General features: G+C 44.8%; 1 protein-coding gene across 1 annotated transcript; it reads right to left on the reverse strand.

The window, feature by feature from the left end:
• Positions 1-3,278: 3,278 nt before the first annotated feature.
• Positions 3,279-16,424, reverse strand: LOC106602501 (uncharacterized). Its single transcript, XM_014195176.2, has 6 exons — positions 15,354-16,424; positions 14,937-15,064; positions 14,574-14,747; positions 5,301-5,462; positions 4,864-4,975; positions 3,279-4,650 (listed from the first exon to the last, which is right to left on the reverse strand). Exons 1-6 carry the CDS (start codon positions 15,610-15,612, stop codon positions 3,677-3,679), a joined length of 1,809 nt encoding a protein of 602 aa, XP_014050651.2. The 5' UTR covers positions 15,613-16,424; the 3' UTR covers positions 3,279-3,676.
• Positions 16,425-18,188: the final 1,764 nt, after the last annotated feature.

The following is an 18,188-nucleotide window of genomic DNA, read 5'->3' on the forward strand; positions in this document are numbered from 1 at the left end:
CTTATCCAGAGCGACTTACAGTAGTGAATGCATACATTTCATACATTTTCTTTTCTTCCATACTGGTCCCCCGTGGGAATCGAACCCACAACCCTGGCGTTGCAAACACCATGCTCTACCAACTGAGCCACATAACCATAGCAATAAACTCAAATCCTACCTTACTAAAAATCATCCTCTCTGGATCTCGCTCTTCAGACCTACTCACTAGGGGGCTCCCAGTCAAATCACTCACCCCTATCCTCTACTGCCTCAGCATAGGAAACTTTCTGCCCCACTCGAACTGTGGTAATCTCAACCTGTCTCTCTCTCACAGGGCACTTCGGATCCCCAGCTGCATGAGCACCCTCCCCCCCTCACTAAAGCTCTGTTGAGGGCCCTAACAGAATAGCAAATGTAACGTTATGACTATTGTTCCCTGGAGGAGGGAAACAAGGTATAACATACTATGATTGAAGGATCTAAAATCCAATGAAGGCCAAAGAAATCCACTCCTCGTTGGCAGTCCCGCCTTCCACAGGTGATAAGCATAAGGCTCGGATTCATTCCTTCAAATTAATACCGCTCTTCACCGAGCCCAGTAACGGGCTTGGTTACTTCAGGGAACAGTAGTTATAATCATAATGTTACCTTCCCTTTCAGTCAGTCAACTTTCAGTCCCCTGTCCCCGCAGTAAGCATGCTGTGGGCTAAACATGGAGCAGTGACATCCAAGCGATAAAACCTCACAAAAGTGTGTGGTGATGCCCAACTCGCCACAGCACAAATATCTCCTACAGTCAACCCTTTAAACAACGCCCAAGACGCTGCCAGACCCCTGGTGGAGTTGGCGCGTACAGTAGGTAACCCTTGCTGCTATATGCCAGGGAGATAGCCTCCACAATCCAGTGGGAGAGACTCTGCTTAGAGAGCGGGCTAGGTACCTCTTGTGGTGAACGCCCATCCTGACCCTGTCTGTATTGGTGGGGTAACCATACTGAGGAAGTCTAGACCCAGGCATAGACCCAGACCTTCTATGAACCCATTCACCAGGCATTAAACAAGATCCTGAAGGAGATGACAGACTTGGGATAGACTCTCTGTGGAGGCTGAAGCCCAGGGTGACCTGATTTTTTCATTATGGACACTGGTGTTTGTATCATAGGAACAGGAGGGTCTATCTATCAGCCCCAGGCCCTGCTTCATCCCTGCACTGAGACTGAAGGGTCTGGGCTGCAGACTGGATCCCTGACTGGAGCCTCCGTCTCTCTGATGACCACCAGGACTGAGGTTGTTCAGTCCACCTGTCCACTGGTTGTGTTCTGTGTGGTGGAGTCTCTGTCCCTCGTGGTTCGGTCCTTGTTCTGAATCTGGAAGGAAGAGTGATGGCCCTTGATCTACGGTTCTGATCCGGGGCCAGGGTTTGTGATCAGCTGCTTCAGAGGTCCAGTTTCTCCTGCAAGCAACACTGGATATCACCAGGTCCTCATGAACTGCAGACTATGAATACAAATTGTACAGAAAAGCATAAAGGTTTATAAGAAACTCTGTGCAGTACACACAGAAACATGACATTATAAAATATTAACCACAGTCAAGCCCATCTCTAACACTGAACAATATGGAGCCATTGGAGGTTATTATACAAACGTTCCATATGTATTGATTCAATAATTAAGTATATTTTGGCTAGACTGATAAGGGAAACTCAGTCCCTGCAATGATACAAAAATAACCAAGTCAAACAGCACAGAGTCAATTTTGTATTTCATTTTAACAAAATGGTCTTACACTCAACTTTGAAGTACAGTAATTTTATTGCGATACATGTGAAAGTAGAATAACTGTTCTCACTATGGTAACAATTTTCTGTAAATCTGGTACCCTCGCTTTGATAACATTTATTTTAGAATACTTTTGAAAAGGTTCTAAAGTACACACAGCTTCACTAATTCATGTCAAGTAAACATGAATTAAGGCACTATCATTATCTGACTATAAAACACCAGTATCAACCTAAAGGGACAACGTTTGTCACTCATCATTAGTGAAGCATTTTTACAGTGTGTTTGCCTACAAGGCTGAAGAAAGAGGTATCTCCTTATTAAATTCATTCTTGATCTTAATTTTCAAACGGTTGGCTGTAGGCTACGTCCCTTCAACACACAAATGTAATTCTACATTTCAAAGGGTGGAAAAAAACATGATTCGAACAATCTGCAACAATTACATGGAGCTAGGCACTCTATATAAAGAGCAATTTGACCAGTCAGTGAAATACACTTGATGTAGTTGCTTTAATTATCAGTATGTGCTGTTGTACTTCTCTGAGGAAGCTTCTGTGAACAAATATTGGAACACGTCCAACTACCTCGAGGGTTTTAATTGGCTGATACAGAATTTGTTACAGGAAACAATCACGGCCACCTGGTGAGGTTATCATAGGGCTAAATGTGCAAGGTTATGCAATGGGAACCGCTAACATGTAGCTTTTGACCACGTGCCACTACATCAATGATTTTAATTGGCTGGTGCTTAAACTTAACCTTGAACTTCTACTTTTTCCTAATGTTCACAAATATGGCCCCGAAGTGTTTACCCATCCCCACTATGTTTGAGTCCTATACTGTATTTACAAAATTACTTAATTGTTGTTAAACCCATCATGGTGGACAAATATGTGGGTAAATATGAGTCAGCTATAAGTCAAAAGTCAGACAAACCTGGCAAATATTTTGACGTGTGCAGTAGGTGTTTGTTAGCATGTGTAGGTATATTAAGGCATGGATTCAATACAATCCATCATTAACCAGCCATAGCCAATACCTGCATAGCTGTTTGTGGTGGAATTTTCAAATTGGTGACCAGCAGCTCTTGTGATCATTGTCACGAAGCAACACCCGTCCCACTCGCGTTAGTTCAGAATGAGAACGTGTATACTGTATAGAAATAGTGACGCTCAAATTGAAAATCATTCAAACAAAATGAGACCTATTCGAGGTATAGATTACATCTCAAATTCCAGTGTTCAAAACTGTAAAGGCGGCGGCATGGGATTTCTCTTAATGCGACTCCGTGCAGCCAATGGTAATGTGCGCTTTAGGTATAATGCCTGGAGCCGCTTGTGGATTTGACCGTGCTACCTCCAGTTCCACCGCCGACACATCAAAACGTCAGCTATGCGGATGGTGGCTAAAGTGGATTTGATTGAATCGGACCCTTTGTAGGTTGTATTGGAGTGTGCAGAATAGGGTGAGATCAGATGTGATGAATACTGAAGAGTCACAATGAGTCTTCGAATGAAAAGTCCCATTTTGTGTTTATTAAACAAAGTGTCAAATACACCATATGAAAACCACACGTCAATAACAAAATCGGCATGAACTTGATAAACTGCATTCATTTTCTCATTAAACATTTGTGAAAAAAACTGTTGTTCCATGGATGTAATCAAATAGGAATTTGTGAACCTCATATAGCCTACTCAGTACAAACAATATTTAACAGACTTTTGGGCTTATATATGCCCTATATATCACAATGTCAGGATGCAATATTCTACCCAGGAATATTCAACACTGAAATCTGTTAACCTCATTATTACAAATGCATCTGTGGATTTTTTCTGCTGACAACAATGAAAATTAATTGTCTTAAATGCAGTTTGATCTTAAAAATTAAGTGGAATTTTGTCTATTTTATAGAGTGGAATGGTTTTTCTGCCGGTGTATCCTGAGATAGCTCCTCTCTGAGAACCTCTTCCCGCAGTGCGTACAGGCAAACAGCCGTTCTCCCGTGTGGACCTTCAGGTGCCTCTTCAGGCTGCCAGCTTGGGTGAAGCGCATGTGACACTGGGGGCAGCTGTAGGGCTTCTCCCCTGTGTGGACCCTCTGGTGCCTCTTCAGGTTGGACAACTGGGAGAAACTCACCCGGCAAAGATGGCAGCCGAAAGGTTTCTCCCCCGTGTGCATCCTCTGGTGGATCTCCAATTGTTTGGGGAAACTGAAGGCTTTCCCACAGAAAGAACACGGGAAGTGCTTCTCTTTTCCACCGGATCTGCTGATAGCGTTACAACTACTGTCATTTGTCAAAGGGCTTGTGTAGCCATTTAGTGCACTGGCATTGTCTGAGGTCTGGTTTAACATTAGAAGAGTGTGAGGAGAATGAAGGCCAGGGAGTGTCTGTGTTGTTGCAGGGTCCATATTCCAGTTGATAGATCCTATAGAAGGCAGGCTGAAGGCAGCACCTGTTAGGGGGTTAACCTGAGGCACCATCAGTCTCTCTGAATCACAACTATAGGAGCAAGATTTCGCATCGCTAGCCGAGTCTGTGTCTGTTCTCTCCTGCCGCATACGGACACCTCCTCGTCCCCGCAGACCAAATCTATGCTTCGTCCGGGTCGCAACCAATCTGTTGTCATGGAGACTAAATCCGGATGTTATTTTGTGTCCCAGTTTGGTGGTTGTTTTGTGTTCGACTGTCTGTTTCTGGTTGACAGTGTTGTTCCCCAGCCCAGAGTTGAAGACAATGTCCCATCCACTGACCTCCGCTATGTCGCCTCTGGTCCTGGCCTGCCTAGTGAGGTTGTCCCCTGGGCCTTTGGCTGCACCGGTCTGGATCTGGGAATCCAAGATGTCCACCCAGTCTCCTCTGTTTGCCTCCAGCCAATCACCTGCAGGAAGAGGTTAGAAAATAGACTTTATAAACATGACAAAAAAACTCTACATGTTTTTTGTTGTTGTCAAGTTTATACATTGTGTTTTTGTATTTAACATAAATTGTATTGATTTCCTTTCTTGAATAAAGAAAAAACTATAGCCAGACGCATCACTAGTCCCATTGACGATCTATTACTGTATGTAGGCTATATGTATTTCTCCATTACCTTGCTCCCCCATCTTTAGTCCACTCAGCAGATCAATGCTCTCTGGTTTGTCTTCTATCGTCTCCTCTTTGACCAGCAGCAGATCAGTGTTCCCATCCTCCATCTCTACTGACTGTAAGAGATACAGAGTGAGAGGATGTTGGATCCAGAAATCTGATATGAGCACCCTGCTATGGAGCCATGAGGGATTGCTATGAGTACAATGCAAACATGTTAATTGATTTGATACAATGTATTCATGTTAGTTCATTTGATTACTTGACATTCTTTAATGGTTTGATAATTCAAAGGCATGGTCCATATATCTTTCCATATACATCTTATTCATTATGATCTAAAAGGCAAAACTGATCCTAGATCAGTACTCCTGCTCTGAGGTTGTGTGGATACGGGCCCTGACCTAATACCATTCAGACAGTAGTTCACAGTGGGCTCACCTCAGTGAGACTGTGTGTGGTCCTGTGCTGCTCAGCTGGTTCCTCTGTGGGTTCAGGAGGTGTAGTCTGGTTGTCCTCCATGACCATGTTCCCCTCAGAGTTCCCCAGACCCTCCTCAGACCCCTCCTCCTTCACCAGCAACACCTCTGGACCCTCCTCCTCCTGGAAGAGACAGGTGATACAGATTACACAGACATACACTCCCTCAGGTACACACAACACAGAGATAAACACTTTCAACATGGCGGGTTTACCCATCCCCACTACATAAACTATTTTGACATGTACAGTAGGTGTTAGTATGTATAGGTATATTTAGTAAGTGTATATTGGATATAAAGCGCTGTTGTGTGCATGCAGAATAGGGTGAGATCAGATGTATGTATACTAAAGAGTCTCAATCAAGTCTAACACAAAATTGGACTTTATTCTATTGAACATACACATTTAAAATCTGCATGAACTTGAACTGCATACATTACCTCATTCAAAAAAAGTGTCAAAAAAATAAATAAATAAGTAGTTCAATGGAAGCAATGAAATAGGCATTTGTTGTCATATAGCCTACTCAGTACAAACACTATGTAACAGCCGTTTCAGGCTTATACAATGCCAATGGAAGTATTCATACCCCTTGACTTATTTCACATTTTGTTGCGTTACAGCCTGAATTCAACAGATTTTTTTCTCTCATCCATCTACACACACTATCCCATAATGATAAAGTGAAAACATGTTTAGACATTTTTGCAAATGTATTGAAAAGGAAATAAATGATTTACATAAGTATTCACACCCCTGAGTCAATACTTTGTAAAAGCACCTTTGGCAGCGATTACAGCTGAGTATTTCTGGGTAAGTCTAAGAGCTTTCCACACCTGGATTGTGCAATATTTGCCCATTTATACTTTAACATTTTCAAGCTCTGTCAAATTGGTTGTTGATCATTGCTAGAAAACCATTTTCAGTTCTTGGCATAGATTAAGTCTATATACACACACAGTACCAGTCAAAAGTTTGGACACACCTACTCATTCAAGGGTTTTTCTTTATTTTTACTATTTTCTACATTGTAGAATAATAGTGAAGACATCAAAACTATGAAATAACACATATGGAATCATATAGTAAGCAAAAAAGTAGCCACTCTTTTCCTTGTTGATAGCTTTACACACTCTTGGCATTCTCTCAACCAGCTGTAATCTGTTACCAGCAAAAAGATTATAATCAGATTACAGATACTTTTGAAAAACTAGATTACTTCGGGGATTAGTTTTAAATTCAGAAATTATTTTCTCAAAGACATTCAAAATCAGCATTGAAAAGGTACAAGTTTAAGTTTGTTCTACCTGAGCGAGTCTGACCAGAAGTCAGAGACCACTAAGATGACACACCAAATGGGTTTGATGGATTGCGGGAAAAGAGCAGAAATAGACTTTTTTAGGCTACAGTCCAAGCTATGTCGTCCAATGGTATGACTGCTGTCGGCATCCAAAGATTTTCCAACTTGAATAAATGCTTCGAGGTAAGGATGACCGCAGTGGTGTAGTCTACGGCGATACGGATATCACTTACTATTGACATCTACATAGCGCAATGATGTGAATCACACTGCTGCGCTTTCATTTAGCTATTTGCGCCTTACGGATTGTGGTTGTTGTGGATGGCTGTTCACAAATCAAAAAATTTGTATTTGAACCCAATAATGGTCGAATTTAGGAAGTTTAAGCTGCCTATCAAATCATTGTTTTTGAAACCAGTGGATAGCCAGTGAAAAAAATGCGCTTTTGCAACAGGAGCGCAGTGCGGATCCCAGCCTATGGAATAAAAGTGGGGCTTTTAATTCATGCTGATAAAAAAAAAAAACGTACATCCATAGGCCTAATGGACACGTCCAAACTCACACTTTTGATCGACTTAAAAAAAAAAAGGGACAATCTGTAGTTGCTACATCCATTTTTGGACTTACAATTTATATACTGCTCAAAAAAATAAAGGGAACACTTAAACAACACATCCTAGATCTGAATGAAATAAATCATCTTATTAAATACTTTTTTTCTTTACATAGTTGAATGTGCTGACAACAAAATCACACAAAAATAATCAATGGAAATCCAATTTATCAACCCATTGAGATCTGGATTTGGAGTCGCACTCAAAATTAAAGTGGAAAACCACACTACAGGCTGATCCAACTTTGATGTAATGTTCTTAAAACAAGTCAAAATGAGGCTCAGTAGTGTGTGTGGCCTTCACGTGCCTGTATGACCTCCCTACAACACCTGGGCATGCTCCTGATGAGGTGACGGCTGGTCTCCTGAGGGATCTCCTCCCAGACCTGGACTAAAGCATCCGCCAACTCCTGGACAGTCTGTGGTGCAACGTGGCGTTGGTGGATGGAGCGAGACATGATGTCCCAGATGTGCTCAATTGGATTCAGGTCTGGGGAACAGGCGGGCCAGTCCATAGCATCAATGCCTTCCTCTTGCAGGAACTGCACATAAGGTCTAGCATTGTCTTGCATTAGGAGGAACCCAGGGCCAACCGCACCAGCATATGGTCTCACAAGGGGTCTGAGGATCTCATCTCGGTACCTAATGGCAGCCAGGCTACCTCTGGCGAGCACATGGAGGGCTGTGCGGCCCCCCAAAGAAATGCCACCCCACACCATGACTGACCCACCGCCAAACCGGTCATGCTGGAGGATGTTGCAGGCAGCAGAACGTTCTCCACGGCGTCTCCAGACTCTGTCACGTCTGTCACACGTGTTCAGTGTGAACCTGCTTTCATCTGTGAAGAGCACGGGGCGCCAGTGGCGAATTTGCCAATCTTGGTGTTCTCTGGCAAATGCCAAACGTCCTGCACGGTGTTGGGCTGTAAGCACAACTCCCACCTGTGGACGTCGGGCCCACATACCACCCACATGGAGTCTGTTTCTGACCGTTTGAGCAGACACATGCACATTTGTGGCCTGCTGGAGGTCATTTTGCAGGGCTCTGGCAGTGCTCCTCCTGCTCCTCCTTGCACAAAGACGGAGGTAGCGGTCCTGCTGCTGAGTTGTTTCCCTCCTACGGCCTCCTCCACGTCTCCTGATGTACTGGCCTGTCTCCTGGTAGCGCCTCCATGCTCTGGACACTACGCTGACAGACACAGCAAACCTTCTTGCCACAACTCGCATTGATGTGCCATCCTGGATGAGCTGCACTACCTGAGCCACTTGTGTGGGTTGTAGACTCCGTCTCATGCTACCACTAGAGTGAAAGCACCGCCAGCATTCAAAAGTGACCAAAACATCAGCCAGGAAGTATAGGAACTGAGAAGTGGTCTGTGGTCACCACCTGCAGAACCACTCCTTTATTGGGGGTGTCTTGCTAATTGCCTATAATTTCCACCTGTTGTCTATTCCATTTGCACAACAGCATGTGAAATTGATTGTCAATCAGTGTTGCTTCCTAAGTGGACAGATTGATTTCACAGAAGTGTGATTGACTTGGAGTTCCATTGTGTTGTTTAAGTGTTCCCTTTATTTTTTTGAGCAGTATACATTAACTCAGTTATTCAATTTCTGATATTTAATCCTAGTAAAAATTAATTTCTTAGGTCAGTTAGGATCACCACTTTAAGTGAAATGTCAGAATAGTAGAGAGAGATTTATATAAGCTTTTATTTCTTTCGTCACATTCCCAGTGGGTCAGAAGTTTTCATACACTCAGTATTTGGGTGCATTCCCTTTAAATTGTTTAACTTGGGTCAAACGTTTTGGGTAGCCTTCCACAAGCTTCGCACAATAAGTTGGGTGAATTTTGGCCCATTCCTCCAACAGAGGTGGTGTAACCGAGTCAGGTTTGTAGGCCTCCTTGCTCGCACACGCTTTTCAGTTCTGCCCACACATTTTCTACAGGTTTGAGGTCGGGGCTTTGTGATGGCCACCCCAATACCTTGACTTTGTTTTCCTTAAGCCATTTTGCCACAACTTTGGAATTATGCTTGGGGTGATTGTCCATTTGGAAGACCCATTTGCGTCCAAGCTTTACCTTCCTGACTGATGTCTTGAGATGTTGCTTCAATATATCCACGTAATTTTCCTCCCTCATGATGCCATCTATTTTGTGAAGTGCACCAGTCCCTCCTGAAGCAAAGTGCACCCACAACATGATGCTGCCACCCCCGTGCTTCACAGTTGGGATGGTGTTATTTGGCTTGCAAGCCTCCCCCTATTTTCTCCAAACATAACGATGGTCATTACGGCCAAACAGTTCTATTTTTGTTTCATCAGACCAGAGGACATTTCTCCAAAAAGTACAATCTTTGTCCCCATGTGCAGTTGCAAACCATAGTCTGGCTTTCTTTAATGGTGGTTTTGGAGCAGTGGCTTCTTCCTTGCCGAGTGGCCTTTCAGGTTATGTTGATATAGGACTCGTTTTACTGTAGATATAGATACTTTTGTACCTGTTTCCTCAAGCATCTTCACAAGGTCCTTTGCTGTTCTGGGATAAACACCATGTGCACTTCACAAAATAGATGGCATCATGAGGCAGGAAAATGATGTGGATATATTAAAGCAACATCAAGACATCAGTCAGGAAGTTAAAGCTTGGTCGCAAATGGGTCTTCCAAATGGACAATGACCAAGCATACTTCCAAAGTTGTGGCAAAATGGCTTAAGGACAACAAAGTCAAGGTATTGGAGTGGCCATCAGTTACACGAGCTCTGTCAGGAGAAATAGAACAAAATTCACCCAATTTATTGTGTGAACCTTGTGGAAGGCAACCCAAAGCGTTTGTCCCAAGTTAAACAATTTAAAGGCAATGCTACCAAATACTAATTGAGTGCATGTACACTTCTGACCCACTGGGAATGTGATGAAAGAAATAAAAGCTGAAAGATATCATTCTCTATTATTATTCTGACATTTCACATGATTAAAATAACGTGGTAATCCTAACTAACCTAAGACAGGGAAATTTTACATGTCAGGAATTGTGGAAAAACTGAGTTTAAATGTATTTGGCTAAGGTGTATATAAACCTCCGACTTCAACTGTATATCACAGTGTTCGGATGCAATACTTTTACTCGGGAATCTTCAACACTGAAATCTTTTACTCTCGTAATTCCCAATCAAATGTTATTTGTCACATGCGCCGAATACAACAGGTGTAGAACTTACAGTGAAATGCTTACTTACTTAACCAACAATGACGTTTTAAGAAAATCCCTAAAAAAAGTAAGAGATAAGAATAATAAATAAAGAGCAGTTGTAAATAACAATAGCAGGGCTATATACAGGGGGTACCGGAACAGAGTCAATGTGCGGGGGTCAACGGTGTTGAGGTAATTATGTACATATAGGTAGAATTAAAGTGACCATGCATAGATAACAGAGTAGCAGCAGCGTAGAAGAGGTTGGGGGCAATGCAAATAGTCTGGGTGGCCATTTGATTAGCTGTTCAGGAGTCTTATGGCTTGGGGGTAGAAGCTGTTTAGAAGCCTCTTGGACCTAGACTTGGCGCTCCGGTACCGCTTGCCGTGCGGTAGCAGAGAGAACAGTCTGACTTGTGTGGCTGGAGTATTTTTTGGGGCCTTCCTCTGACACCGCCTGGTATAGAGGTCCTGGATGGCAGGTAGCTTGGCCTCTGATGTGCTGGGCCATACGCACTACCCTCTATAGTGCCTTGCGGTCAGAGGCCGAGCAGTTGCCATACCAGGCAGTGATGCAACCCGACAGGATGCTCTCAATGGTGCAGCTGTAGAATTTTGAGGCTCTGAGGACCCATGCCAAATCTTTTCAGTCTCCTGAGGGGGAATAGGTTTTGTAGTACCCGCTTCACAACTGTTTTGGTGTGTTTGGACCATGTTAATTTGTTGGTGATGTGGACGCCAAGGAACTTGAAGCTCTCAACCTGCTCCACTACAGCCCCGTCGATGAGAATGGGGGTGTGCTCGGTCCTCCTTTTCCTGTAGTCCACAATCATCTCCTTTGTCTTGATCACATTGAGGGAGAGGTTGTTGTCCTTGCACCACACAGTCAGGTCTCTGACCACCTCCCTATAGGCTGTATCATCGTTGTCAGTGATCAGGCTGTTGTGTCATCAGCAAACTTAATGGTGTTGGAGTCGTGCTGGCCGTGCAGTCATGAGTGAACAGGGAGTGCAGGAGGAGACTGAGCACACACCCCTGAGGGGCCCCCGTGTTGAGGATCAGTGTGGCAGATTTGTTACCTACCTTTACCACCTGGGGGTGGCCTGTCAGGAAGTCCAGGATCCAGTTGCAGAGGGAGGTGTTTAGTCCCAGGGTCCTTAGCTTAGTGATGAGCTTTGAGGGCACAATGGTGTTGAACACTGAGCTGTAGTCAATGAATAGCATTCTCACATAGGTGTTCCTTATGTCCAGGTGGGAAAGGGCAGTGTGGCGTGCAATAGAGATTGCATCTGTGGATCTGTTGGTGCGGTATGCAAATTGGAGTGGGTCTTGGGTTTCTGGGATAATGGTGTTGATGTAAGCCATGACCAGCCTTTCAAAGCATTTCATGACTGCAGACGTGAGTGCTACAGGTCAGTAGTCATTTAGACAGGTTACCTTAGTGTTCTTGGGCACAGGGACTATGGTGGTCTGCTTAAAATATGTTGGTACAGGGAGAGGTTGAAAATGTCAGTGAAGACACTTGCCAATTGGTCAGCGCATGCTCGGAGTACAAGTCCTGGTAATCCGTCTGGCCCAGCGGCCTTATGAATGTCAACCTGTTTAAAGGTCTTACTCACATCGGCTGCACAGAGTGCGATCACAGTCTTCCGGAACAGCTGATGCTCTCAAGCATGTTTCAGTGTTACTTGCCTCGAAGTAAGCATAGAAGTTATTTAGCTCGTCTGGTAGGCTCGTATCACTGGGCAGCTCGTGGCTGTGCTTCCCTTTGTAGTCTAATAGTTTGCAGGCCCTGCCACATCCGACGAGCATCGGAGCCGGTGTAGCACGATTCGATCTTAGTCCTGTATTGATGCTTTGTCGGAGGGAATAGCAGGATTTCTTTTAAGCTTCCCGGGTTAGAGTCCTGCTCCTTGAAAGCGGCAGCTCTACCCTTTAGCTCAGTGCGAATGTTGCCTGTAATCCATGGCTTCTGGTTGGGTATGTACGTACAGTTAATGTGGGGACGACGTTATTGATAAAACCAGTGAATGTGGTGTACACCTCAATGCCATCGGAAGAATCCCGGAACATATTTCAGTCTGTGCTAGCAAAACATTCCTGTAGTTTAGCATCTGCTTCATCTGACCACTTTTTTTATAGACCGAGTCACTGGTGCGTCTTGCTTTAATTTTTGCTTGTAAGCAGGATCAGGAGGATAGAGTTATGGTCAGATTTGCCAAATGGAGGGCGAGGGAGAGCTTTGTACACGTTTCTGTGTGTGGAGTAAAGGTGATCTAGAATGTATTTCCTTCTGGTTCCACATTTAACATGCTGATAGAAATTAGGTCAACCTGATTTAAGTTTCTCTGCATTAAAGTCCCCGGCCACTAGGAGCACCGCCTCTGGATGAGCGTTTTCCTGTTTGCTTATGGCGGAATACAGCTCACTGAGTGCTCTTTTAATGCCAGCGTCGGTCTGCGGTGGTATGTAGACAGCTACGAAAAATAGATGAACTCTTGGTAGATAGAGTATCTCATGATAAGCTGTAGACCCACACTATCTCAGGCAAGCAAAATCCTGAGACTTCCTTAGATATCGTGCACCAGCTATTGTTACAAATATGCATAGGCCCCGCCCCGTGTCTTACCAGAGGCTGCTCTTCTGTTGATAGCATATAACCCGCCAGCTGAATATTCTTAATGTCGTCGTTCAGCCACGACTTGGTGAAACATAAGATGTTACAGTTTTTAATGTCCCGTTGGTGGGATATACGTGCTTTCAGTTCGTCCCATTTATTTTCCAGCGATTGAACATTAGCTAGCAGAATAGAAGGCAAGGGCAGATTAGCCACTCGTCGCCTGATCCTCACAAGCCAGCCTGATCTCTTTCTGCGAAACCTACGTTTACTTTTCCAGTGAATCACGGGGATCTTGACATGGTCGGGTGTTCGTTGTATATCCCTCACGTCCGACTCATTGAAGAAGAAGTCCTCGTCCAATTTGAGGTGAGTAATCCCAGTTCAAATGTCCAGAAGCTCTTTTCGGTCATAAAAGATGGTAGCAGCAGCATAATGTACAAAACAAGTTGCGAACAACGTGAAAAAACAAGCAAAATAGCATGTTGGGTTAAGAGCCGATAAGACGGCAGCCCTACCCGCCCGCGCCATCTTCAGTGTGCATCAAATGCAACTGAGGATGTTTTCAGCTCACAACAATCACAAATCATCTTTGTCTTTAATGCAGGGTTTGATCTAAACGTCAGAAGCTATCATGTGGAATGGTTACTTTCTATGTTCTAGAATGGGATTGTTTTCTGCTGGTGTGTCCTTAGGTAGCTCCTCTCTGAGAACCTCTTCCTGCAGTGTGTACAGGTGAATGGCTTCTCTCCCCTGTGGACCTTGAGATGCATGTTCAGCTGAAGCTGGCGGAAGAATCCACCCTCTGGTGGATCTCCATCCTCTGGGGGTAGTTGAAGCCTTTGTTAAAGAACATGCAGAGGAACGTTTGTCTTTAATATTGACTGATGTTGCTCCCCCTCCCTACGACTTGGCCCTTTGAGTTCAATACCTGATCGAAAAGAACGTTTGAATCAGAAGGCCCCATCGATGAGGAAACTGGGTCACAATCCCTGAACGTGTGTAAAGGGGAGTGGGTCGTGACATTTGGATTTGTCTCTAAGCTTTCCCTGTAAACTAAGAAATCTCTGCTCTGTGAGAGTCCGTCTCCTAAGTGAGCACCTGCATTCCATGTGGGAGGAATGTCGCCCTCCGCTTTCACAGTCATTTCATCTACAACCAGACCCTGCCCTTTCCCATCTAGGCACCCTTCAGAGTATACACTACTACTGTACAGGTTCTAGTCCCCTCTAAACAGATCAGTTTGTGTCTAAAACAAATGGCATGTTGCCAGGGTCCATCTCTGTAGCATAAGAACAAGACGGATAATGGCAGCCAACGTCTAACACACCACTATCCCCAATTAACCGTAAATACTCTGAGCCAGGAGCAAGAGTTCAGCGCAGTAGCCCCCCCCCCCCCATCTCTCTGGGTCTGATTTCTGGTCAGATCCTGTGTGTAAGAGCCTGTGTGTTACAGTTAAAGTCTCGGTGTGCATCTGACTTGAGGACAGTGTTCGCCGTTCCACTGACCTCCCTGATGTTGCGTCGGGACCTGGCCTGGGGCATGGTGACGGTGGGGAAGTCCTCCATGGCTACAAGGGGTGTCACTCCAGCCTCTGCGCCAGTCTGGATGGCTCTGTTGTGTCTTGGGTCCTCTCCTTCAGAACTCTCCTGCTTTACCCCAGGACCTGCAGCCTCTGCAGACTGACACAAGAGAGGTTATTATCTGTACATGATTTGAATTGGATAACAATGTTGTAGGGAAGTCTCACAGCACCCCTATGGCAGATAAGGATGTACATGTAAGCAAATTAATAGCCTAGGGGAGCCTTTCTGAAATAAACAGGCCACATTTGATGTACTCTAATTTTGATGTAATACTATTACACTAACCTCTATCACAATAACATGCTGGGTTGAGGTTCCACTCCCCTCAACAGCTATGGGTTGGTCATCTCTCCACGTGCTGTGTCCCGCTGGGTTCACAAAGCTCATGTGGCCTCCAGTGGGATGTGCTTCACCTAATAGGGTTATTGGGGGGGAAAGGGGTGGTTAAATTAGGTATTGTCCGTGTAGTGTAGATTTTGACTAGGTGGGATGCAGCTAATGTCAGAAGTCACTTTTCGTATCAGGTTAGCAGACTTTACCCAGCAATATAGGATACTTAACCTAATTATAATAACCTGCTACATTACGTTAAGGTTAAGAAAAGTACAAGCTAAAATCCCCAAATTGTCACCGACGCAACTTTTGACATTAGCGGGATGACATCCCTTCTAGACATGACCCACACCATTCTGCAAAATGTACCTCTTGCCATTCCTCTGTATCGGTCGAGGGTCTTGACACTACTGGGAGGACTGGCAAGGACGCGCTCCCGTGCCACCTTCAGTTCCAGTAGCTGTAGTTTCCTCCGCAATCCCCTGTTTTCTTTCTGGCTTTGATTTATTTCCAAACGAAACACTGCATAGTCGTCGTCTACGAGTTTACAGATCTCGGTCACGGCTGAATTCGCTAGCAACTCCATGATGGAGGCTATTTGAGTGTGAAAACCCATACATTTAGCCATTGTTAGCTAACGTTAACAGCTAGCTAGCGTTACCTAGATAACATCTATCAAGTAAGTCCTGTCTCCAACGCGATTTAAATTCTACCTGGAGTGATGTTGTGCAGTTTTGAGTTCCAGGGTGTTAATAAAAGTCTAAATTCCAACAAAAATGCTAACGTGGAAATGGTTCTTGATCATTGTTTACTTGCGTTTAAACAGATGTTATTAGTTGAAGTCAGCTCAAATGGTGCGGCTAAATAAAAAGTCAATGCGCGAAGTTCATTGAAATACGGTATTGCTTATTACGTTACACATCAAGCCTCCTATTCATGGACCTTTCCGCATTTGAGAAAAAAGTATGTCCTCCGTGAACCGGAAACCGACAAGTGGTCTTCTTTGAGGTTTAACGGCGGTCGGCATGTTGCATTACCGCCACCTACTAGAATGGAGTACACCTCCCGTATACTTTGCTTGGTATAAATAAAAACAAATACCCTACCATCTAATACTACACTCACAAAAAAAGAACACCACCCTTGTCCACTATTTCAATCTATGTAGTCCTACCTCAGGCCAACAACCTGACACCACCACTTAACACACCCATTAACTCTTCTGATGTCAGCTACCTCTCTGCAGCTGCCACCACAACCTCAATTTTCTGCGACTTACGTTCCATCCCTGCAGTACAATTGATAATCCTTGCTATAAATGCTAAAAATCAAATCTTACTGAAACATATGTCACTTGTTGTCCTATCCCTCAACTGGTACAGATCTACTACTCATACCACTCCTCTCAGGATCCCTCCTTGACCCATCTTCCTCTACTTTCTTCAAATCAAATCAAATGTATTTATATATAGCCCTTCTTACATCAGCTGATATCTCAAAGTGCTGTACAGAAACCCAGCCTAAAACCCCAAACAGCAAGCAATGCAGGTGTAGAAGCACGGTGGCTAGGAAAAACTCCCTAGAAAGGCCAAAACCTAGGAAGAAACCTAGAGAGGAACCAGGCTATGAGGGGTGGCCAGTCCTCTTCTGGCTGTGCCGGGTGGAGATTATAACAGCACATGGCCTAGATGTTCAAATGTTCATAAATGACCAGCATGGTCAAATAATAATAATCATAGTAGTTGTCGAGGGTGCAACAAGTCAGTAACACAAGAGTAAGTATCAGTTGGCTTTTTCATAGCCGATCTTTGAGAGTATCTCTACCGCTCCTGCTGTCTCTAGAGAGTTGAAAACAGCAGGTCTGGGACAGGTAGCACGTCCGGTGAATAGGTCAGGGTTCCAGCAGGTCTGGGACAGCAGGTCTGGGACAGGTAGCACATCCGGTGAACAGGTCAGGGTTCCATAGCTGCAGGCAGAACAGTTGGAACTGGAGCAGCAGCACGGCCAGGTGAACTGGGGACAGCAAGGAGTCATCAAGCCAGGTAGTCCTGAGGCATGGTCCTAGGGCTCAGGTCCTCCGAGAGAGAAAGAAAGAAAGAAAGAAAGAAAGAAAGAAAGAATTAGAGAGCATATTTAAATTCACACAGGACACCGGAAAAGACAAGAGAAATACTCCAGATGTAACAGACTGACCCTAGCCCCCCGACACATAAACTACTGCAGCATAAATACTGGAGGCTGAGACAGGAGGGGTCAGGAGACACTGTGGCCCCATCCGATGAAACCCCCGGACAGGGCCAAACAGGTAGGATATAACCCCACCCACTTTGCCAAAGCACAGCCTCCACACCACTGGAGGGATATCTCCAACCACCAACATACCATCCCGGGACAAGGCCGAGTATAGCCCACAAAGATCTCCGCCACGGCACAGCCCAAGGGGGGGCGCCAACCCAGACAGGAAGACCACGTCAGTGACTCAACCCACTCAAGTGACGCAACCCTCCCAGGGTCGGCATGGAAGAACACCAGTAAGCCAGTGACTCAGCCCCCGTAATAGGGGTAGAGGCAGAGAATCCCAGTGGAAAGAGGGGAAACCGGCCAGGCAGAGACAGCAAGGGCGGTTCGTTGCTCCAGCCTTTCCGTTCACCTTCACACCCCTGGGCCAGACTACACTTAATCATAGGACCTACTGAAGAGATGTGTCTTCAGTAAAGACTTAAAGGTTGAGACTGAGTCTGCGTCTCTCACATGGGTAGGCAGACTATTCCATAAAAATGGAGCTCTATAGGAGAAAGCCCTGCCTCCAGCTGTTTGCTTAGAAATTCTAGGAACAATTAGGAGGCCCGCGTCTTGTGACCGTAGCGTACGTGTAGGTATGTACGGCAGGACCACTGCCTCAGCATATGACAACTTCTGCACTACTCTAACCCTGGAAACCTCAACCTGCCCCGCACATGGGACATTTCTGATCTCAAGCCCCATGGGCATCCCTACAGGTAACACATACCACTACTTTCCTGACCAGCAGAAACACAAACAATTATCACAAGACCACTTCTGGTTACCCTCACCGATTCCACAGCACCCAACTCTATTTTCACCCACCTGAAACCACAAATGGATCAGACAAAAGGGTCCACTTTTTCCAAAAACCTCACTCCTACGGTCACAGATTCATCAATATCCTGACCCTCAGTGCAA

The sequence above is a fragment of the Salmo salar genome, chromosome ssa04 (genome assembly GCF_905237065.1).
Source record: "Salmo salar chromosome ssa04, Ssal_v3.1, whole genome shotgun sequence".
Classification (NCBI taxonomy): Eukaryota; Metazoa; Chordata; class Actinopteri; order Salmoniformes; family Salmonidae; genus Salmo; species Salmo salar.

Excerpts from the sequence above, each read along its gene's own strand:
- LOC106602501 (XM_014195176.2), bottom strand. The coding sequence starts at position 15,612 with ATGGCTAAATGTATGGGTTTTCACACTCAAATAGCCTCCATCATGGAG. Across the intron at positions 4,976-5,300 it reads CCACACACAGTCTCACTGAG|TCAGTAGAGATGGAGGATGG; the intron begins GTGAGCCCACTG and ends TATCTCTTACAG. Across the intron at positions 4,651-4,863 it reads ACTAAAGATGGGGGAGCAAG|GTGATTGGCTGGAGGCAAAC; the intron begins GTAATGGAGAAA and ends CTCTTCCTGCAG.